Source organism: Hyperolius riggenbachi, unplaced genomic scaffold (genome assembly GCF_040937935.1).
Source record: "Hyperolius riggenbachi isolate aHypRig1 unplaced genomic scaffold, aHypRig1.pri scaffold_306, whole genome shotgun sequence".
Taxonomy (NCBI): domain Eukaryota; kingdom Metazoa; phylum Chordata; class Amphibia; order Anura; family Hyperoliidae; genus Hyperolius; species Hyperolius riggenbachi.
Genome location: NW_027152517.1, coordinates 49,096 through 74,186, shown reverse-complemented (window position 1 = coordinate 74,186; position 25,091 = coordinate 49,096). Strand labels below are relative to the sequence as shown.

General features: G+C 44.4%; 1 protein-coding gene across 1 annotated transcript in view; it reads right to left on the bottom strand.

The window, feature by feature from the left end:
- Positions 1-25,091, bottom strand: part of LOC137543889 (PX domain-containing protein kinase-like protein) — a 78,075-nt gene that overhangs the window by 10,147 nt on the left and 42,837 nt on the right. The window contains exon 6 of the mRNA XM_068264960.1: positions 13,532-13,606. Coding sequence (XP_068121061.1) covers positions 13,532-13,606 — 75 coding nt within the window. The remainder of the gene's footprint in view (positions 1-13,531; positions 13,607-25,091) is intronic.

The following is a 25,091-nucleotide window of genomic DNA, read 5'->3' as shown; positions in this document are numbered from 1 at the left end:
CGTCTATTTCCTCATATTCATACATCACTAGAATATTACTCAGTGCTTTACAGTTATTTAGACCCAATCACATAGGTCTGTGGGCCATCCAATGTCCCCGATACAAAAACACATTCAGGCCACAATAGTCAGGTGCCATTTAATGGAGTGCTAAAGGGAAATAAAATAAGCAGCTTGGCATATACAAGTCACGATAGTTACAATGCACCACTGGTCACAAAAATAAAAACCAGTTTACCTCGTGGACAGGCTGAGGCCTCTTGCACACTACATGCAATTCAGATTTTTTATACAATCAGATTTTTGATTCCGATTAAAAAAACGTAGCAGCATGCAGTACCTTTTTATTATTTATCGAAATCGCATGTAGTGTGCAAGAGGCCTGAAATCCAGTAGCTACGTCTGACACCAGCAGTGATGTAGCGATAGGAGATGCAGGTATTGCGATTGCACTAGAGCCCCTGGTCCTGAGAGGCCCTTTCTTGGTGCTGTGGTGGTAATTATTAGCTCTATATGTACCATATAGTGGCTATCCTTAGAAAGTCAGTTATGGTGGTTTCTATCATGTGATACTGTGCTGGAGGGGCAGTGTAATATATGTATTGCTTGAAAAAAACAAACTAATTTTGTCACCGTTAGCAACAGATACTTCAATCAATTTTTTTTTAATGTTGTAAAGAATTGGACATTATGAATGAATAGTTTATGGCCACTGTAAAGCTGGTATCTCCTCCATATTCATGCCTGGCTTTCTTTCTTTTTAATTTGGTCTCTTTTATTCACACAAAAATGTGAAACTTAGTGGCAGCAGTAATAACTTATACTTAGGGATAACCACAAAAATCGATTAAAAAAAAAAAAAAAAAACTTGACAAACTCATATTCTTTTACTTCATTCAAAACAATTGCTTGATTTTCTATAGTTAAAAGAAGTACAGGTGGTGTCGTTGCGAACCACCCTTTTGGTTGTGTACGTCTTCTGTCTGTAAGGTTTTGTGAGTAACTGACCACGAACAAATATTTATATCAGGTGTTGTCTATGCTGGCTGCATGCTTGTTCCAGGTCAATGGCTCAGACACTACTGGAGCTAAAAACTGAACACCAAGCCGGCTACTGGCATTTACAAAGGAGAATAAAGTCTGCAGCACCCATATTCCCCTCATATTAGGTTTCTCAAGATAACAGTTACGTGTTATTAAGGTAACAGTTATGGGTGTATATAGACTCTGCAAGTAGAAAAAAGGTCCCTTACAGGCCTGGTATATAAGCTGCCACAAACATCTTGTCAGACCATTTCCTAAGACATCCACCCACATTTTGTTTTTCCAGCTGCTCATATGAGGTGGTTATTACATATTCCTTTATGCCCAGAGAATGGGGTGAAATCCAGCACATAGAGCCAGTATGTGTACACAGGCCTGGCACTCACTGCCAGGAAGATGCAGTCATGGAAATCATCTGAAAGGCTCACAACAGTGACAGCAAGTGTCATCTGATTTACTGGCCTGTTATATGACACAGATCTGGTATGAAGACTGCCCGCGGAATACACATGACCTAGAATTGTCAAGCTGAGTGCGTAATGCTGAGCTCCTTAAAGGTTTCAGCTGTATCTCCCCGTCCGCTTTCAGCCAGTTTTTGCATTACTTTAGGTCAGGAATTACAGAAAAAAATGTTACCTTTGAAATTCTAAGCACCTTACAGAAAGCCTAGAGCACTCTGTACAGATATGTCAGCAGGAAGTATAAGTCCCTAATCAGAACTGAAATGGATTAGAATTTTTGATTTTTCTTCTGGGATGTGCAAGTAGCATTCTCTCCACTCTTTGCCGGCACCCACAGCTCTATGCCCTATTTGCAACATACACCACATTTATTAGAATAGTACACTAAAGCAGGTCACATCCATCTTAAAGGACAACTAACAAGAGGGATACGGAGGCTGCCATATTTCTTTCCTTTAAAACAATACCAGTTGCCTGGCTATCCTGCTGATCCTCTGCCTCTGATACTTTTAGCCATAGACCCTGAACAAGCATACAGCAGATCAGGTGTATCTGACATAATTGTCATATGACAAGATTAGCTGCATGCTTGTTTATGGTGGGATTCAGACACTGCTGCAGCCTAATAGATCAGCAGGGCTGCCAGGGAACTGGTATTGTATAAAAGGAAATCAATATGGCAGCCTCCATATACTTCTTGTTGCAGTTGGCCGTACAAACCCTGCTGCTTTAAAACTAAGATAGAAAAACAAAAAAGAAAAGGCTACTTAGTAGTGAAACTTCTATGCTCTAAAAGCGCCATCTGCATTGACAGTAGGGTCCCTGTACATTGCAAAAGGGGAGGGTAAAGGTGGCTACTACCAATAAAAATTTGCCTAGTGATAGTTTACAAACTATTCCTTGTATGAACGATCGGACATGATCGTTTGTGATCACTAATGAAAAAAACAGTCTCCTAACCAATCCAACCAGATTGGTGAAATCACTCCAAATTTCGGATTGATCCCGTCAATCTGATCGGATTGGTTAGCAGATTTTTGTCCAATAGTGGTCCCAAATTTCCGATCGTTCAAAGAATCGTTCGTAAACTGTGGCAAATTTGGCAAATTGTATCGTTAGTGGCCACCTTAAAGGGATACTGTAGGGGGGGTCAGGGGAAAATGAGTTGAACTTACCCGGGGCTTCAAACGGTCCCCCGCAGACATCCTGTGTTGGCGCAGCCACTCACCGATGCTCCGGCCCCGCCTCCGGTTCACTTCTGGAATTTCAGACTTTAAATTCTGAAAACCACTGCACCTGCGTTGCCGTGTCCTCGACCCCGCTGATGTCATCGAGAGCGCACAGCGCAGGCACAGTATGGTCTGTGTCTGCGCAGTACACTCCTGGTGACATTAGCGGGAGCGAGGACACGGGCGTGCAGGCGCAGTGGTTTTCTGACTTTAAAGTCAGAATATCCAGAAGTGAACTGGAGGCGGGGCCGGAGCATCGGTGAGTGGCTGCGCCAACACAGGATGTCTGCGGGGGACCATTAGAAGCCCCGGGTAAGTTCAGCTCATTTTCCCCCGACCCCCCTACAGTATCCCTTTAAGAGCATTTCTCCAGGACGGAACAGCCAGCTGGCTTCCTGTGCATAGAATGGAATGATCACCTTCACTGGAAGTCAAGCATACATAGAATGTCCTAGCCCAGATCTCCAGAGCTGGTGTTCAGCACACCAGGGCCGGCGCTACCATAGAGGCAAAGGAGGCAATTGCCCCAGGGCCTGAGCCTGTAGGGGCCCCCAGTGGCTACAAGAGGAAAAAAACATTTTCAAAAAGACCTTATAGTTTTTGAGAAAATCGATTTTAAAGTTTCAAAGGAAAAAAAATACACTTAAAAACCTGCCAACTTTAACGATTAATAGCAAATCCACCTTAAATGCTAGAAACCCTAAATTTGCAGAATATGTTAAAGAGATAATTGGGAATAAGAGGAAAAAACAATTCTTCAAAAAGACCTTATAGTTTTTGAGAAAATCGATTTTAAAGTTTCAAAGGAAAAAGTATACTTTTAAATGCGGTAAATGTCACTTTTAGTAGCAAACCTAGCGGTAGTGTAATTTTACATGTATCAAAAGAAAGAGCAATACATTTCCTGACGGTGTTTCCAGGGGGTCCATACGCAGCCGCAGCGCCAGGGATCGCTATACAGCCGCAATATGGCTGTATGAAGATCCTTGGCATTTTTCCCCATTTTTTTCTTTTGTATGTTTATGTATGTTGTGGGATTTATTTATTTTTTTAATTATGTGGGGTCCCCCCTCCTAAAACTTTTTAACCCCTTGTCCCCCATGCAGGCTGGGATAGCCAGAATGTGGAGCTCCGAACCGATTGGGGCTTCACACCCTGACTATACAAGCTGCACAAAAGGTCCCTTAATGCAGATTTTTGTTCCGGGGTATCTGTTGGGGGGCCTCCCGGTTTATTTTGCCCTGGGGCCCCATTGTTGCTTAAACCGGCCCTGCAGCACACAATGCTGCATAATGTTTATGAATAGGGATAACTGATGCTCTGACACCTTAAAGTGGATCCGAGATGAAAAACTAACTATAACAAGTAACTTGTCTATATATCTTATCTAAAGTTTAGATAGCTTACACAACAAATGTAGCTGCAAACAGCTTTAATAGAATATGATTCTTTTTTCTTGTGATACAATGAGAGCAGCCATGTTGTTTGTAAACATTACACAGAGGCAGGCTTATCTGCATCTTGAGCAAAAAAAACCTAACCCCCCCCCTCCTCCTCCTCCTCCTCCCCTCTGCCTCTGAAATCTCTGGCTTGTAATACCTCCCCCTCCTCCTGCCAAGACTGAGCTCCCCCATGAGCCCTTGCTACTGTCTGAAAGTGTCTTGGCTCTCTGAAAACCTGTGGGCGTGGCTTGATTAGTTTATAGGGAATTACAGCATTAAAACAAAAAAGTATTTGACTTGAGGAATGCCCTATAAACAATAGGAAAGGAGCCAGATTATGCAATGTGTAAAAGTTCATCTCGGATCCACTTTAAGTGGCTGAGTAATACCAGAAATGTTTGTAGCGGACTTTCCAGACTTATATAGAACAATGCTCCATGAAGCCTGTGGATTGCACAGTCCCCTTATGGCCTCTGATCACATACCGTGCAGACTTTCCTGACAGATCTGCTGTCCTATGAACTGATCAGTACAGTTAGACTGTTGGTAACGCAGACAAGCAATTACACTAGGCACTCACTGTATCCTAGTTCAGCAGAAAGAGTTTTCTCAGAAAGGGGGAACAGGAGTGTTGGGTCACTGCCCCAAGAAGTACGGTTTCCTGCAGAAACCATCAAAAGAGGTCTCTGCAACATGAAGCAGATTACGCATCTTCTCCTTCCCTCACCATTCAGAAGTACAAGCCGCTCAGCTAGGAGCTGCTCAGCAGTCGACACGGGCGTCCGCACATTGAGCAAATTGGGGCAGCTGCCCTGCCCTGGACGCCCGCTGCACGACCCCCCCCCCCCCCACTCCCGTCCCAGCATCAGACCTCGATCAGGCGGCGACCAATAGTGCGGGGGCTAGGACCTAGCACACCGCACTGATATGCGGAAGTGACATAACTTCCACATATAGAGCGTGGTGCGTCCGTGCGCCAGCGCTAACTGGTCGGGTCGCCCGCTGATCAAGGTCTGACACTGCAAGGTGAGGGAGGGGGGGAGGAGCAAACGCCTGTCACCTCCTAACCTGGGGGACGCCTGTCACCTCCTAACCTGGGGGACGCCTGTCACCTCCTAACCTGGGGGACGCCTGTCTCTTCCTAACCTGGGGGACGCCTGTCTCTTCCTAACCTGGGGGACGCCTGTCACCTCCTAACCTGGGGGACGCCTGTCACCTCCTAACCTGGGGGACGCCTGTCACCTCCTAACCTGGGGGACGCCTGTCACCTCCTAACCTGGGGGACGCCTGTCTCCTCCTAACCTGGGGGACGCCTGTCTCCTCCTAACCTGGGGGACGCCTGTCTCTTCCTAACCTGGGGGACGCCTGTCTCTTCCTAACCTGGGGGACGCCTGTCTCTTCCTAACCTGGGGGACGCCTGTCTCTTCCTAACCTGGGGGACGCCTGTCTCTTCCTAACCTGGGGGACGCCTGTCGCTAGCTAACCTGGGGGTCCCTGTCGCTAGCTAACCTGGGGGTCCCTGTCGCTAGCTAACCTGGGGGTCCCTGTCGCTAGCTAACCTGGGGGGCACCTGTCACTACCTGAGGGTCCCTGTCACTACCTCACCTGGGGGGCACCTGTCACTACCTCACCTAAGGGGCACCTGTCACTACCTCACCTGGGGGGCACCTGTCACTTCTTAACCTGAGGGGCGCCTGTCACTACCTAAACTATCCAGGCCAGCCAGCTCAGCATCACCACCAGCCAACCAGCCCAGAATCACTGTCAAAAAGACCACAGCATCACCACCAGTCAGGCCAGCATTTACTTCCCAGCCTAGCACAGCCCAGTATCACCGCCAGCCAGGTCACAGCATCACTCCTAGCCAACCCAGCCACAGCATCACCGCCAGCCCGGCCACAGCATCACCGCAAGGCCTTTCAGCCCACACATCCCCAATCCAGCCAAAAACAGTATTGCCAGGCCAGCCAGGCACAGCAGCCAGTAGAGGAGAATTGAGAAGCCAGGTGAGAGGTGTCTACCATATTAAGGGGGCATGCTGCCTATTTATGTGAAATGCTGTCTATTTATGTGCCTCATGACGGCTGAATTTGTCTTGTTGGGGGCCTCATGATTTGTTGGGGGCCTCATGATTGCTGAATTTGTGTTGTTGGGGGCATCATGATTTGTTGGGGGCATCATGATTTGTTGGGGGCATCATGATTGGTGAATGTGTCTTGTTGGGGGCCTCATGATTGCTGAATTTGTCTTGTTGGGGGCATCATGATTTGTTGGGGGCATCATGATTGCTGAATGTGTCCTGTTGGGGGCCTCATGATTGCTGAATTTGTCTTGTTGGGGGCATCATGATTTGTTGGGGGCCTCATGATTGCTGCATTTGTCTTGATGGGGCCGCATGATTGCTGTATTTGTCTTGTTGGGGGTCACATGATTGCTAACTGCAAGACTATGGGAAAAGCTGAATCATCATCATATGAGACAATAGCATTAAACCTACTTTTTTAGCTTTTTAAAACAGAAAAAAACTGGAAGGTTCTAAAAAAAAGAATACATTTTTCAGGAGTAGGATGGATGAAATTGTTTATCTTCACAGTTTATTTTCAACTTGGATTTTCCATAATGTTCATGTATGAGTTAAAACGTTTGTATTTAGTTGAAATTGCTGTTGCCACTTTGCGATAGATAAGTGACTTTTGGGTTGCAATTTGAGCACTTGGCCTCCAAAAGGTTCGCCACCACTGTCCTAATCTAATGTCCCACATTAACAAGTTCATGTTAATTTGTCTCCACCCGTGGCCACACCCACATTCTGGTCCATGGCAACACCCATTTTTCAACACCGCACAACGTAACACTCATATTTTTCGGCGTGCTTTGCCGGACTCTTCGGCGCGGCGCGCAACCACTTCTTCCCCGCCTCTTGCCCCCCCCCTGGAAAATTTTCTGCGGACGCCCATGGCAGTCGATAAGAGTTTAATTCCACCTAAAATATTATCTAATCTCGCATGTACTGACGGCACTAATTCTGTTTTGCTGGATATACAGTACAATAGTACAGAGCTATGAAGCGGTAAATCATTTCCTATTCCTGACACCCCTACACACAATGGAGGACTTTTCTCAATCAATGTGTGATTAGCAACAGTGAATTAGCACTGGGGTTTTCCATTATAGTCTGAATGCATTACACAGAATAGATAAAGATCAATTAAGGTTCTCATAGCATGTATGGCAAATGACATATGATTACGCCACAAATATTACACTATGTTTGCATTGCTGTGTATATTGTCCAATGATGCCATAGCACTCACGTATAGTAAAAAATATTTTTTATTTGTCAAAAGTAAGTAAAAATCAATTGAATCACAATACTTGAAAAGGTCATATACAATTGGATGGTTGATAAACTGTATACACCTTAGATGCATTATATTATATGCAGATGCAGTAAAATATAGCATATTTAATACGTTCAATGTCAGGCACTCAATTAGGGGCAATCTGGCAATAAATCACATCCACTACACATCAATTGTATGTCTCTGTACTTGTATCAGTGGTTGTCCTGATTGTATACTATGTTGATCGATCTATCTACAGTATCTACCGTACTTTTTGCCGTATAAGACGCACTTTTTCTTACCCAAAATTATTTTGGGGAAAAGTGCATCTTATGTGGCAAAGGTATGGATTTTCGGGATGCAGAGGTGCGTATACAGTGCGACGCGAAAGTTTGGGCAACCTTGTTAATCGTCATGATTTTCCTGTATAAATCGTTAATTGTTACGATAAAAAATGTCAAGTTAAATATATCATATAGGAGACACACACAGTGATATTTGAGAAGTTAAGTTTATTGGATTTACAGAAAGTGTGCAATAATTGTTTAAACAAAATTAGGCAGGTGCATAAATTTGGGCACCACAAAAAAAAAAAATTAAAACAATATTTAGTAGATCCTCCTTTTGCAGAAATTACAGCCTCTAAACGCTTCCTGTAGGTTCCAATGAGTCTGGATTCTCATTGAAGGCATTTTGGACCATTCCTCTTTACAAAACATCTCTAGTTTATTCAGGTTTGATGGCTTCCGAGCATGGACAGCTCTCTCTAACTCACACCACAGATTTTCAATTATATTCAGGTCTGGGGACTGAGATGGCCATTCCAGAACGTTGTACTTGTTCCTCTGCATGAATGCCTTAGTGGATTTTGAGCTGTGTTTAGGGTCTTTGTCTTGTTGAAAGATCCAGCCCTAGCACAGCTTCAGCTTTGTCACTGATTCCTGGACATTGGTCTCCAGAATCTGCTGATACTGAGTGGAGTCCATGCGTCCCTCAACCTTGACAAGATTCCCAGTCCCTGCACTGGTCACAGAGCCCCACAGCATGATGGAACCAGCACCATATTTTACTGTAGGTAGCAGGTGTTTTTCTTGAAATGCTGTTTTTTCTCCATGCATAATGCCCCTTGTTATGCCCAAATAACTCCATTTTAGTTTCATCAGTCCACAGCACCTTATTCCAAAATGAAGCTGGCTTGTCCAAATGTGTTTTAGCATGCCTCAAGCGGCTCTGTTTGTGCAGTGGGCAGAGAAAAGGCTTCCTCTGCATACAGCATCTCCTTGTGTAAAGTGCGCCGAATGGTTGAACGATGCACAGTGACTCCATCTGCAGCAAGATGATGTTGTAGGTCTTTGGTGCTGGTCTGTGGGTTGACTGACTGTTTACACAATTCGTTGCTTCTGTTTATTAGAGATTTTTCTTGGTCTGCCACTTCGAGCCTTAACTTGAACTTAGCCAGTGGTCTTCCATTTCCTCAATATGTTCCTAACTGTGGAAACACACAGCTGAAATCTCTGAGAAAACTTTCTGTATCCCTCCCCTAAACCATGATGGTGAACAATTTTTGTCTTCAGGTCATTTGAGAGTTGTTTTGAGACCCCAATGTTGCTACTCTTCAGAGAAATTTAAAAGAGGAGGGAAACTTACCATTGACCCCCTTAACCACCCTGGCGTTCTATTAAGATCGCCAGGGCGGCTGCGGGAGGGTTTTTTTTTTAAATAAAAAAAAAACTATTTCATGCAGCCAACTGAAAGTTGGCTGCATGAAAGCCCACTAGATGGCGCTCCGGAGGCGTTCTTCTGATCGCCTCCGGCGGCCAAAAGTAACACGGAAGGCCGCAATGAGCGGCCTTCCGTGTTTTGCTTACTTCGTCACCATGGCGACGAGCGGAGTGACGTCATGGACGTCAGCCGACGTCCTGACGTCAGCCGCCTCCGATCCAGCCCTTAGCGCTGGCCGGAACTATTTGTTCCGGCTGTGCAGGGCTCAGGCGGCTGGGGGGACCCTCTTTCGCTGCTGCTCGCGGCGGATCGCCGCAGAGCGGCGGTGATCAGGCAGCACACGCGGCTGGCAAAGTGCCGGCTGCGTGTGCTGCACTTTATTTGATCAAAATCGGCCCAGCAGGGCCTGAGCGGCACCCTCTGGCGGTAATGGACGAGCTGAGCTCGTCCATACCGCTAAGGTGGTTAAATACTCTCTTATAATTGGATTTACCCGTGTATGTAGGTCAGGGGTCACTGAGCTCACCAAGCCAATTTGAGTCCCAATTAGTTCTAAAGGTTTTGGAATCAATAAAATGACAACAGTGCCCATATTTATGCACTTGCCTAATTTTATTTAAACAATTACTGCACACTTTCTGTAAATGCAATAAACTTAATTTCACTTCTCAAATATCACTGTGTGTGTCTCCTATATCATATTTAACTGACATTTTTATCATAACCAACAAAGATTTATGCAGGAAAATCATGACAACAACGTTGCCCAAACTTTCACATCCCACTGTACATTACCTGCTCCAGCCGCCGTGCTCCTGGCTCCAGTCCTGCTCCACGATACTCTTCTCCCATCCACCACCGTACATCGCTGGCCGGTCCTGATTTGCCACACTGGGATTACGCAATCAGCACACGTGCAGGTGTGCGGATAGCGTAATCCCCGTACGGCTAATTAGGACCGGCCAGCGATGTTCGGCGGCTGTAGCAGCGGTGGATGCGAGAAGAAGATCGCACGAAGCAGGACTGGAGCCAGGAGTGCGGCGGCAGGAGCAGGTAATGTATATACTGTATTCATGCTGCCGGGACAGGTGACATGGCTGGCACAGGGGGGCATGGCTGGCACAGGGGGACATGGCAGGCACAGGGGGACACAAGAAGAGCCAATCACCACACTGACCACGTAGGGGAACATAGGCAGGCAACATGGGAACAGACAATCATTACACTCCCTCCTTTTGTGGTCAGTGTAATAGTATGTAATGTAACTCTGGGGGGGGGGGGGGTGAAAAGTGCTTAAGACGTCCCTGCATCATAGAGGCACCTAGGTTTAGTTCTCTCTCTTTTTCCTAATTTTCGCCCTCTAAATCTGGGCGTGTCTTATATGGCAAAAAACACAGTATCTATCTATTTATCTATCTACACTATCTACCTACACTATCTACCCACCTACCTACACTATCTACCCACCTACCTACACTATCTACCTACCTACCTACACTATACCTACCTACACTATACCTACCTACACTATCTACCTACCTACACTATACCTACCTACACTATACCTACCTACACTATCTACCTACCTACCTACACTATCTACCTACCTACACTATCTACCTACCTATAGAGTGGGGCCGAACCTCCGATTTTAGGTTCGCGAACCGGGTTCGCAAACTTCCGCGTAAGGTTCGGTTCGCGTAAAAGTTCGCGAACCGCAATAGACTTCAATGGGGATGCGAACTTTGAAAAAAAAAATTATGCTGGCCACAAAAGTGATGGAATAGATGTTTCAAGGGGTCTAACACCTGGACCCCCAGGTGGAGGAGTGGGATACATGCCAAAAGTCCCCGGGAAAAATCTGGATTTGACGCAAAGCAGCGTTTTAAGGGCAGAAATCACATTGAATGCTAAATGACAGGCCTAAAGTGCTTTAAAACATCTTGCATGTGTATACATCAATCAGGTAGTGTAATTAAGGTACTGCTTCACACTGACACACCAAACTCACCGTGTAACGCACCGCAAACAGCTGTTTGTGTAGTGACGGCCGTGCTGGACTGGTGCGCACCATGGCGAGAGTGCAGGTTTTGGAGACTTTACAGCCCATATGGTCGCCTGGCTGATGAACAGAACAGGTATGCAGTGGCGGATTCACTGAACAGTACAGGTATGCAGTGGCAGATTCACTGAACAGGTATGCAGTGGCGGGTTCACTGAACAGGTATGCAGTGGCGGGTTCACTGAACAGGTATGCAGTGGCGGGTTCACTGAACAGGTATGCAGTGGTGGGTTCACTGAACAGGTATGCAGTGGTGGGTTCACTGAACAGGTATGCAGTGGTGGGTTCACTGAACAGGTATGCAGTGGTGGGTTCACTGAACAGGTATGCAGTGGTGGGTTCACTGAACAGGTATGCAGTGGTGGGTTCACTGAACAGGTATGCAGTGGTGGGTTCACTGAACAGGTATGCAGTGGTGGGTTCACAGAACAGGTATGCAGTGGTGGGTTCACAGAACAGGTATGCAGTGGTGGGTTCACAGAACAGGTATGCAGTGGCGGGTTCACTGAACAGGTATGCAGTGGTGGGTTCACTGAACAGGTATGCAGTGGTGGGTTCACAGTACAGGTATGCAGTGGTGGGTTCACAGTACAGGTATGCAGTGGTGGGTTCACAGAACAGGTATGCAGTGGCAGGTTCACAGAACAGGTATGCAGTGGCAGGTTCACTGATCAGGTATGCAGTGGCGGGTTCACTGAACAGGTATGCAGTGGCGGGTTCACTGAACAGGTATGCAGTGGCGGGTTCACTGAACAGGTATGCAGTGGTGGGTTCACTGAACAGGTATGCAGTGGTGGGTTCACTGAACAGGTATGCAGTGGTGGGTTCACTGAACAGGTATGCAGTGGTGGGTTCACTGAACAGGTATGCAGTGGTGGGTTCACTGAACAGGTATGCAGTGGTGGGTTCACAGAACAGGTATGCAGTGGCGGGTTCACTGAACAGGTATGCAGTGGTGGGTTCACTGAACAGGTATGCAGTGGTGGGTTCACTGAACAGGTATGCAGTGGTGGGTTCACAGTACAGGTATGCAGTGGTGGGTTCACAGAACAGGTATGCAGTGGCAGGTTCACTGAACAGGTATGCAGTGGCAGGTTCACTGAACAGGTATGCAGTGGCGGGTTCACTGAACAGGTATGCAGTGGCAGGTTCACTGAACAGGTATGCAGTGGCAGGTTCACTGAACAGGTATGCAGTGGCAGGTTCACTGAACAGGTATGCAGTGGTGGGTTCACAGTACAGGTATGCAGTGGTGGGTTCACAGTACAGGTATGCAGTGGTGGGTTCACAGTACAGGTATGCAGTGGTGGGTTCACAGAACAGGTATGCAGTGGTGGGTTCACAGTACAGGTATGCAGTGGTGGGTTCACAGTACAGGTATGCAGTGGTGGGTTCACAGTACAGGTATGCAGTGGTGGGTTCACAGAACAGGTATGCAGTGGCAGGTTCACTGAACAGGTATGCAGTGGTGGGTTCACAGTACAGGTATGCAGTGGTGGGTTCACAGTACAGGTATGCAGTGGTGGGTTCACAGAACAGGTATGCAGTGGCAGGTTCACTGATCAGGTATGCAGTGGTGGGTTCACAGTACAGGTATGCAGTGGTGGGTTCACAGAACAGGTATGCAGTGGCAGGTTCACAGAACAGGTATGCAGGTATCCAGTGGGCTCACTGAACAGAACAGGTATGCAGCCAGGAACAAGCTAAGCCTAACTAATCTTTCCCTATGAGAGACAGTCTGCAGCAGCTCGCCCTACTCTCACTAACGCAGGCACACGAGTGAGCGTAATGGCCGCCGCTGCCTGCCTTTTATTAGGGGGGGGGGGGGGGGGGAGTGGCTCCAGGGGCTAGTGTAGCCTAATTGGCTACACTGGGCCTGCTGACTGTGATGTAGAGGGTCAAAGTTGACCCTCATGGTGCATTATGGGGCGAACCGAACTTCCGCGCAAAAGTTCGCCTGCGGGACGCGAACGCGAACCACTGAAGTTCGCATGGAACCGTTCGCAGGCGAACCGTTCGGCCCAACTCTACCTACCTACACTATCTACCTACCTACACTATCTACCTACCTACCATGTTTTTGTACACTGTACAGTGCTACAGAGGATATTGGCACTATATACATTTTTAAATAATAATAATAATATTATAATTTAACATTGATGAAAATGTGCAAACTAATATTCCATAATACCTGGACAGTAAAAGTTAAACAATTGATACTCACGGTCAACGATGGCAGGAGTTTTATTGCACACTGAAAATCTTTATCCTGTAAATATTTATCAGGACCCAGATCAGCCTTAAAGATACAAAAAGATTAGATTAGATTTTATACGCACACATATTTTTGGGTTGAAAAGAATGTACAGTATATACTAGAGTATAAGCTGAAAATTTGATTCCAAAAAAAGTGGGCCAAAAGTGGGGGTCCCAGCTTATACTTTAGTAACTTATCCTCCCGTGCCCCCGAGTGCCTCCTCGTTCCCCAGTGCGGTTCCTGCCATATACGGGGGAATAATGATGCAGCTACAATGCACTGGTAAATTAGCCGAACCCCCCCCCCCCCCCCTACTGTCCCCCAGTATGCACATACCAAATAATGATGCAGCTACAATTTACCAGTATGCAAGTGGCTCCCCTTCCTCCCTCTTACCTCCGCCGGAGCACCATAATACATATGGTCGAGGTGGCATTTGGGATGTCACTCACGTGGAGTATGGCATACTGTAATTGCAGTACTGATGAGGTGAGGGGGTTTTTGTGGTAAAATTTCAGCATGGTATTTTGTTCAGTAACCTGTGGTTCTGAGGTGATGGTTACTGCGGACAGTTGCTTAATTTGCTTTTGTTTAGCTGCTATAGTTATGACCTTGACAGTTCACCCATTAAGGGCCTGTTTCCACTACAAACGGATTCTGGATGCAGAAAAACCTGACTCCAATGAAAGCCTATGGGCCCATTTCCACTAAACGCAATTTTTCTGATGCAGATTTCCCATAGGCATTCATTGGAATCTGCTGCTAAGTTTGTGGTTTTATTTTTACCATTCATTTTGTAAACATATTATTGCTATCTGCTGACTTTATGCTGCTTTTCCCATATATATGGTTGTGGCCGGTCATGGTTGTGAGAGGTGGTGTAGTTGTGGCATTTCCTATGCCCGACTTATACTTGGGGCAATCAATTTATCCTGTTTTTTTACTGTAAGTTAGGGGATCGGCTTATACGCAAGTAAACATGGTATAGCAAAAACAAATCATCCAAAAAATGTAAATATGGTTGAGCTGATTATCTTATTATAAAATAAATCTGGATAAGCAGTGTCCAATGGCACTTAAGTCAATTTTAGGGAAGGGGGCCTGGTTGGACCAAGATTATATGGTTTATTCTATTTTAAACTTGAAATTATGTTTTGTTGTAAAATGTAGCATTAGTGACCGTTGTAAGTTGTAATCTGGGGGTTTTTTTTTTGTATTTTTGGAAAAAAAACTTTATAAAATTATCCTTTAAAAAAAACAACAAACAAAAAAACACCATTAAAGGATCTTTATTTTCTTTTCCCTGGAATTATTAGCTAATACAAGGCTGCAAGTCATATAGCTTTGGAATTTGGGAAGGTTGGGGCAAGATGAGGACTATAAGCACTTTGAAGTCAGCTTCTGGCTATGAATAGTCAAACACCCACAACGGAATAGGTTTACCCTGTCAGTAGTTTAAGTTCATTAACCCATTAGTAACTTTAGCAGAGTTCTCTAGTTTGAGATAAGTGCACTGCTTGTGACATCAGTCGGTAACGCCTAGTGCTGTAAATTCGTGGAATCCCATCTCTTTCTACTAGCAGAAAACATAGAAACTGAAAGCAGAAGTCCTGTGTAATTTTCTCACACTGCCCCCTAGAGACAAGTCGCCATAAATATGCATTACAACAGCACAAGATAGAAGCAGGAAAATGTAACAAATACGAAATGTTATGGAGGACTTGCATGCCTCTAAATAAATTGGCTGCTAAAGGGTTAAAAAGCAGAGACACCTGTCTCATCACTTATCAAAATTTTCACCCATCTGTTTTAATCCAATTGCTGCAAATTTATATTCCAATTCTCAAATGATCTGTTTATGTGATCAGATGGTTTGGCACAACAGAAATTTATATTGGCCATGTGTACTAGGCCTAAAGCTTTGGCTGAAGAGGCATTTTTTATGACTCAAGATCTAGAAATCTAATCCCTCATTTGTGACAACTTATTTTTTTGTAAATCAAGCAAAGGTCTTAGGATAGGTTCCCACTTAAGCCAGACCTTGAACGGCCAGTTGGGGCAGCCAGTTTAGTGTCCGCTCTGATTATGGGTTGTGGTCTGGATGGTGCCCAGGGAAGATGCATTTCAACTATATGTAGCAAGGATGGAACAGAGGTGCCGATAACAGGGTAAAAACGTTAAAATCAATTTAAAAAGAGGAGGTAGTGGTGGACTTAATTCCTGAGCAGACACCAAATTGGTTGATTAAATCGTCAACAATGAAATTTATTTATACACTCCACAATGCAACACGTTTCATAGGATCAAACTCGCTTCATCAGGCAATAACTAGTACTAGCCAGTGTCTCAAAATTGTGAACAGCACAGAAGTAAGGTCTGCTTATCGCAACATGTGCAACAGGCTGACAAGTGTGAAAGGACCCTTTTTATAAAATAGGATACGTTCATTAACAGTTTCCTAATGCAGTAAAACAGACAAAAATCAGTTTTCCACTGTAGTGGGAAAACAGCCTTAATGGAATTAAAACTCCTGGTCTCAAGTGATTATTCTGACTGGTGTAGCTCATGTCCTAATCTCATGAGGCTAATATGCTAACGATCTCTGAAAAATTTCCTGTTGCAACATTTAGAGCTCATCGACACCAGGAAAAGCACCTGTCACAGCAGACCTCTCATTGTAAAAAAAATAAAAACAGGAATGTGTGTAAAATGCTTTTCTCACACAAACAGCTAGGGAAAGCCCCTAGGAGTAACAGGGGGAGGAGATTTTTTTTTTGTCAGTCTTGAGGCCCTAACTATGCAACCGTGATCCGGGGCCCTTTTCCACTAGACCTGAATTGCAGCCTTACACAATTTCAGATGCAGAAACGCATGATTTGGAATGGACGTGGTAAGCCAGTGGAAACCAGCCTTAACTGCTAGAGAGAAAAAGTTTCAACTGCTTGTATGAGTTTACATTATTTGAAACAGGCTTGGCAAACACTATACCGGATTAAAGCATGTACAGTCACAGCAGATCAGATGTACGATCTACTGAGTCCATCAATACAGGTTTTTGATATCCGTTGGTCCTAGTTTCAATATGTGCTTTGGCTACAGACAGCAAAGGGAGACCTGATCTGAAAGCCTCTGGGGGTGGATTTTTTAACATTATTGTCAAGTTCATTTTGTGTTGAATTCACTAGTGAGAACGGATGTAGTCCTTCTCCATACTTAATGGTGTCCATTGGTTTACACAGCGTATGCAGTGTCTGGAATATTGTGTAGGAAGGTACATTGTGCTCCACTAACGCAAAAGAGACAACAGATACACCAATAACAGCCATGTCTGATTGGATCTTATAGATAACATAGAATACGTTGATATGTGGGTTTATACACTTGTCTCCTTTCCTGAAAGTGTCTGTAGAAATGAAGGTGAAGACAACCAGGGCTGTGGAGTCGGTACAAAAATCCACCGACTCCTCAGTTTAGGATTCCACCGACTCCGACTCCTCTAATTTGCATATTACAAACTAGTTGATTGAAAGTGTGTAACATGAAACTTGTCTCTTAATTGCCAATGCTTAGGAATTTTAAAAGACAACTGAAGTGAGAAGGATATGTACACTGCCATATTTATTCCCTTTAGACTAAAACTAGTCCTTGGTAAGAGTACTTGTAAAAGGTACAGACCAGAACAAAGAACATCTATCAGGCCCTAGGCAATGTAACCGTGGGTGCATGTAAGAATGATGTGCAGGTACTCTGCAGAGCCATAATAATCCAGCCCTAATTTTAGGACCATTGTAGTCCCTTACACACCCCAATGAGTTCTGGGTCACCATGAGCTTGCTGGCTAGTCTGTGCCTCTCGGATTCACAAGCCCTACTCCATAGAGCCAAATTAATCCATGCCATGCACTGATGAGGATCAAACAATCCGAAACAGTCTGTATGCATGTTGGATTATTATGGCTCTGTACATATTAACAAGCTGACACATCATTGCATTCCAGGGGTTCTGGAGGTGTGTTTAGCTTCTAAGGGTACAATGGTTAATTTGCATATATTCAGCAGTGGTGCCTGGGAGACATCTCGAGCTCACTCCAACCTGAATTATCGCAAATTCTTTCTGTTTTAGGAAAGCAAACTTTTGTTTTTCTTAACATATATAAAAGATTCCTGTGTACACATCATATATACTGTACAGTCACAATACGGGGACTGCTTTATTGAAGCAGCACAAGTAACAAATTTTGATTGGTTTATTTCATTTTTGTGGACTAAGCACAGCTATTAATGTATTTATAAATTTATGACTACTTATCTGAGAAATAGAACATTTCATCATATTTTCTAGCTCAATTCAGTTTAAATTCATTAGGAGTCTGTGCATTTTTTCCCCGACTCCGACTCCAGGCACCCAAAATTGCTTTGACTCCACAGCCCTGAAGAAGACTGCAACATGGAGTCAGGAACGTCTATACTTCAGATGCAGACAGATTTTTCTCTATTGTTTCTAGAGGAGTCTTAGAATATAATAAAATATAAGTCTTATGCTAGGTGCGCTCTATGCAATTTCCGGTCACATCGGTGGGTCGAACCAATAATTTCTGACAATCGATTTTGTGCAGAAGTCATCTGATGATCAATGCTTTTATCGATTGGGAGAAGATCAGAAAAGTCGGAAATTATCAGTTCAGCCTGACGATCTAGCAGGAAATTGCAACATGTGTACCTAGCATCATTGCAAACAGACAGCAATGCCAGGAATGGCGTTTCTTCCTAACTGATGGGTTTGTGTGTGTGTGTGTGTGTGTGTGTGTGTGTGTGTGTGTGTGCGCGCGTGCGTGTGTGTGTCTAACCACTATGCAATGGTGACAGACTTTTTCCTAAATTAAAATGGGTACAGTTGAGCAAGAGGGCAGCTATCTAACTATTAATCAGAATAAAATCTCTGAATGACAAACATATTGTGAGTTTAGGTGTCTCTTTAAGGGCTCTTACACATTAGACAACGCGTGCAGGAGCCGTTCTCCTGCACTCGTCTGCCTGCGGTGTGTCGTCGGGTATCTGCGGTGCGACGCAATCTGTGGCGGTAGCTGGTAATTAAACCCGGCGGAAGACGCCGGCTCGCGGGTACGTTGGACGAAGAACTGCGCCCGGGTGCGTCGGAACCGCAACTGTGAGGTTTATGTTAATATAAATATACCTAGCTGTAGATTCCTCCTTTGGATCACAAGACAGGTTCTCTTAAGTTTTGCTATAATAGGAAAATAGACAGAAATTGCTTCTCTCTCTAGCAGCAGCTCAGAGCAATAGAAACTAGATAAGGGGGTCTAATGATTTCAAAGTTTAATTTTCTCCCTTTATCATAACAGATTAGCTGACCGAAACTAGATAGTGAAGGACTTAGGACCTGTCAGACAGATATGTATATTTCTGCAGTGTTTAGCAAAATTATTAGCTGACAGTTATGGAAAATTACAAATAGACACGAATTACCTCATGTGAATAATCATTAATTGAATTGACCAAGCGCTTTTCTGTCTTTAAAAGGAATGGGAAAATAAACAGGGGTCAGAACATAATCTGAGTCCCTTAGACCGTGTTCAAAGGTGTCCGTGTGTTCTTCCTTGGGCCTACCTATTGGGAGTCCATTAGCCAACGTACCCACTGAGGTGCTTGGCCTCACCCTAAACTTATCTTGCAGGTCTGCGGACTTCACAATTTGGCGCCCGAACAGGGACCGTGCGACAATATCCACTTGGACCTCTGAGGTGTGGGATAAAGGACATCAGCTGCTGGTGTGGGGGATCCGTCAACTTGGTAAGAATCACTTGACTTAGCTCCTATATATCTGTCTCCTCTTTCTCACAGCCTCCTGAGGTCCGGGTGAGTATATTATATGCCACGTAAAAACTGAACCTTGGCTAATTGGATGTATCTGTCATGTTTGTGATGTTTGTTTCTGTGTAACTTAGCGTTATATCTGGGGTTTATTGCTTGCTATTCTGCTTATACATGCTCACATCCAAATAGTGCTGTTTTACTATTATTTACAATTGTAGTATATCTGCTGATAGTAGCCTTTAGGAATAGGTTGTAAAGTACTAATCCAGTAGTACATAGGTTGCTGATGCAAATGTAATCAATTGTATTTTCTGTCCAGTTTTTTTACATTGGTTTGTCCTGTGGCTTTTTCTACATTTAAAGGAAGTAGGAAGGTGACTTTTTGATGCAAAATTTTAGACCAAGACAAATGTCAGTGATATAAGACTGTGTATAAACGCTGCGTAGCAGTGTCTCACTTGTCAAGTCTGCCAAAACTTTCTGTTTCAGTTCAGTCTATACTGGTTAATAATTAACAGGCCTCTGCTGCTAGAGAGAATATATCTCTCATTAACCGGCCTGAGATTAGAGGTAAACTTACAGGTCAAAGGGCCCCTGGTTTGTAAGTTTCTCTCGCTGTGTAAAAGCTTCGTTGCTAACACAGAAGTTAACTACTTGCAGACTGAACTAGCAGATATCTTGGGAACATATTACCGCATCATATCTCTTGGTCTAAATATATTTTGCAGGTAGAGGGCTAGGAACGTTGTGTTTATAGGCATTTGAGAAATTACGTTTGCTAAGTAGAATAAGGGTGTCTGATAAAGGTGTCTAGAGGTTTATCTCACGTATTTGTAGTAAGTGGTTGGCCAACCCGTGATACAAAGTGCACTTTTAAAATAGTAAGTGTGTAAGCTAAGGATGGGAAATAATGCATCTACCCCTCTTGGCTCGGATCAAGCAGGTCTTGATCCCAAACCTCCTGGTAAGACAGCAGTTGAGTGGATGACAGACACCCATGGTACGTGGGCTACAGCCCCGTTTAAAAGTATTTGCAAGAAAGAAAAAATGCCAGATGGTGGAAGATTAGATTAAGAGTTTTGGAAAGATTTTATAGCCAGACATCAGAAATGGCTAGAAAAGAAACAGTTAAGTACTCAGATTAAATTGTGGATGACAGAATCTCAGAAAAAGACAGAACAGGTTGTAGAATGTTTCTATGCTGGACAGTATAGATATGCCACGAGGAAAAGATTGCCGGCTGGGTGGCCAGACGAAAGCATTATCGACGATGTACCTGATAACACTGGTGATAACACAGGTACTATGATGGCTTTGTTAGACTTGCTTGAAGAAAGAGGTAGTGGAAGTGCCACAGTGACATCTACTGGAAGTAGGGGAAGTGGATTGCAACTGCCTTTAGTAGAATCAGTAAAACAGCAAATAGACTTTTTGTTAAGGAAACACAAACATTTGAGGGAAAGAGTTGTAGAATGGCTAGAGGAATACACAAAAATGCCAGTAGAAGGGAGAAGGTTATTAGCTAATGCACATAATGCTAGCACCAGAGGGTCTTCTGAGTACCAGAAATGGTTTTATATTCATAGAAGATTGCTAGACCAAGTATACAGGGAAAGAAAGAAGAGTGATGGGACAGAGGAAACAGATACAGAGTTTGAGGATTCTTTAAACCAAGGCCCCGCAAGCAATACAGAAAGTGCATATGTAACAAAAACAATACTGCAGGATGTACCACCTCCATATACAACCCCTGTCACTCCCAAAATGTATCCTGACCTTAAGTCAGACATTCAACCTCTCTATCCAATGAGGAGCCAGACAGTTACAGAGGGAAGTGGGGATACTGTACGGTATAAAATAGAGTGGCTCCAACCCTGGAGTCGCACAGAACAGTTATCCTTAGCCAAAGGTGTACCTTGCCCATCTGCTAACCCAGCAGGGTTTGTAAAGGCAGTAGAAACCATACAAGCTAACTATGATGCTACTTTGTTAGATCTAGAACAGATGCTAAAGGTAGCTCACTCATCTGTAGTAGACCCAATAATAGCTGCTTATAATCCCACTGATGACAAGAACACAAGGAAGGAAGGTGAGCTTTTCATAGAATATCTCCGAGATGAATGGCTCAAAGGTAAGTTGAGCAAATCTTGGAACCATGCCACGGGCCTAACACAGTTGAGTGATGAGAATGCTGTAACTTTTTGGTACAGGGTTAAAAAGGCTTTTGAGGAGGCTAACTACGATGAGAATAGTGAGAGGGATGTAGCTCAGTTAAAAACTACCTATTTGAGTGGGCTTAAAAGGGATTACAGGGAGGCTTTGCTCACAAGCAGGCCTGAGGCTAAGGAATTGAAAGAAGAAGTCCTACTACCAATTATAAGAGGGTTAGATGAGAAATTTAAGAAAAAAGAAAGGGTCCCACTCACCAAAGTTATGTTAATACAGGAACTACCTGAAGGGCAAGGCAGAGGGGCCTTCAGAGGTAAGTATTCAGGGAGAGGCAGAGGTAGAGGTGGTGGTAGGGGCAGAGGTTATGTCCCCATGAGTGAGAGAGAATGCTACCGTTGCGGCAAGAAGGGTCACTTAGCTTGGGGATGCACTCAGGAGATTGCAGAAGAATCCAATGCTAAGCAGGCTGCAGTGCCCAGTTCTACAAAGGCTATGTACACACTTGATGATTCAGAATAGGAAATCGGCCAATCTGTATCCACTTACTCTTTACAGCACCCCAAAGGTTCAAATGAAGCTATTGTAAAATTGTGGCTTAAGGAAGCACCATTTTCTCGTTTTGATTGCCTGGTGGATACAGGGGCCAGTAAATCTATTTTAAAGGCATCTGAAGTACCCCCTCATTTACTCACCTCTAAAGAAAGCATTGGTATAGGGGTGGGAGGGAAGCAGATAAAATTAAAAGAAACCAAAGTTCTACCAATACGCATTGGGGATCAAATTGAAATTGTAACATCTGTACTAGTGTCTGACACGTCACCAGAAAATTTATTGGGCGCAGACATTTTGAGCAAGATTCAGGCTAGTATCGAGTACACACCAGAAGGTATCCAAATATCGTCCCCACTAGACACACATGTTTTAAACCTTATGTCTGCTTTCATTCAGTTTCCAGACACCGAACAACAAGGTGACATGCCATTGGCCCCCGAGTTGGAAGCAGTCCCCTCCCACTTGTGGGCCAAAGGGAAATTTGATGTAGGGAAACTGGATGTTCCACCTGTTACAATCAAACTGAAACCTGGTGCAGTACTGCCACGAGTTCACCAATATCCACTAAGCCCTGAACAAAAGGATGGGATCAGACCACAAATTGCTGAGTATGTCAAAGCTGGTGTTCTAGTGCAAATGTCATCTCCTTCAACAACTCCTATTTACCCTATTCTCAAAAGAAAGATAGGAAATAGTTCACCTACATATAGGTTCATACATGATCTACGGGCTGTAAACAAAATCATAGATGCAGATGTACCAATTGTTCCAAACCCATACACAATCTTGAGTCAAATACCTCCAAGCTCCACCCATTTTAGTGTCGTAGACTTAGCCAACGCCTTCTACTCCGTTAGGCTCCACCCAGAATGTTGGAAACTGTTTAGTTTCACTTTTGATGGAGCATCCTACTGTTGGACAACTTTGCCTCAAGGTGGGGTGAGTAGCCCCTCTTTGTATAATCAAGCTCTGCATCAGGTACTACAGGGGTGGAGGAGTAAGTATGACAGTACACAGCTTCTCCAGTATGCTGATGATTTACTGACTTGTTGTGACTCTGAGTCCATTTGCAGGGAAGAAACTGTCAGTTTGCTGTGCTATCTGGCACAAACAGGTAACAAGGTGTCAAAAGACAAGTTACAATATTGCCTACCACGTGTAACATTTCTTGGTCATTGCATCTCACAAGGAGCAAAGCACCTAACAACAGACAGGGTGTCCAATGTAAAAAACTACCCCTTACCAACATCTGTTAGGAAGTTGAGGACATTTCTGGGTCTAGTAAGTTACTGCAGGGATTGGATCCCAAATGCATCCCAGCTGATGACACCCCTGTATGAGAGTGTCTCCAAGGAACCATTTGTAATCACTGAATCAGGTAAAGCATCTTTTGAGGCCTTAAAACAAGCCATAGTCACAGCACCAGTGTTGGGGCTGCCTGACTACAAGAAAGAATTTTTCCTTTTCTGCCATGAGAGCAAAGGACATGCAACAGGAGTACTCACTCAAATGCATGGCTTCAAGCAGAGGCCTGTGGCCTATTTTTCAGCCAAACTTGATCCAGTGATTCAGGGGTCCCCCGGATGTGTCAGGAGTGTAGCAGCTTGTGCCCTCATGCTTACTAAGTCGGCTGACTTAGTACTAGGACATACTCTCCATCTGTTAACACCCCACAGTGTACTTGAAATCCTAAACAGGGTACAGACTAAACATTTGTCAATGGCAAGGTTAACAAAATATGAGGTTGCACTGCTTACACCAGAAAACCTAAAATTAAAAAGATGTAACACTCTAAATCCAGCTACACTCTTACCAAATGAGGAAACTGAACTGTTTGAGGAACATGATTGTCTGGAGTTAATGGACATGGAAACTAAAGGTTTGGATAATGTCCAAGATACTCCTTTGCAAAATCCAGATTTTGAATTTTTTGTTGATGGTTCTAGGTACTACACTGAGGATGGTAAGCCACACACTGGTTATGCTGTTGTAACACTGGAGGAAACAGTGGTGCAAAAATCTTTACCTCCAAAGAAATCAGCACAGGAGGCAGAACTTCATGCTCTCATTGAGGCCTGTACTCTGGCCACAGGTAAGACTGCCAATGTCTTTACAGATAGCAGGTATGGATTTTCCATATCGCACGACTATGGTCCGATTTGGAGGTCCAGAAACTTTATGACGGCTGCAGGTAAACCAATTAAAAATGCTGATCTAGTAAGTAACTTGTTTGAGGCTCTCCAGTTGCCATCCAGGGTAGCCATATTAAAAGTACAAGCACATACAAAAGAGCAGTCGAAGGAAGCTAAAGGAAATCGAAGAGCAGATGCCGCTGCCAAAGCCGCAGCTCTCACCCCCCTGTCGGAAGTTGCACTGTTCAACATCTCAGAGATTCCACCTGTACCAGTGGATGTGGAGATGCTGAAAACTCTACAAAGACAAGAAGCTACCAGTCACAAAGCTGCATGGAGTAGTAAGGGGGCACAGCAGGAAGAAGATGGAGTGTGGAGGGCAGGATCTTTGTTCTGTCTTCCTAGATCTCTATACCCAATGATGGCTGCTCTGACACATGGTCCAACTCACATGGGTAAGAACAATATGGTTGCTCTGGTAGGTAAGTACTGGATAGCACCTGGGTTCAGCTCCATTGCTGCCCAAGTCACAGCAAATTGTGAGATCTGCATGCGACATAATATTGGACAAGTCGTGAAGGTAAGGCAAAGGCACATGCCTAGGCCAGAGTACCCGTTTCAAAGGTTGCAAATTGATTTCATACAGCTCCCAAAGGTGGGAGTGTATGAATATGCACTGGTCTGTGTTGATATCTTTTCAGGTTGGCCTGAATGTTGGCCTGTGGCCAAAGCAAATGCTAAAACAGTTGCCAAGAAACTGCTGTCTGAGGTAATATGTAGATACTCACTACCAGAGGTGATTGACAGTGATCAAGGCTCTCATTTCACAGGACAGGTGGT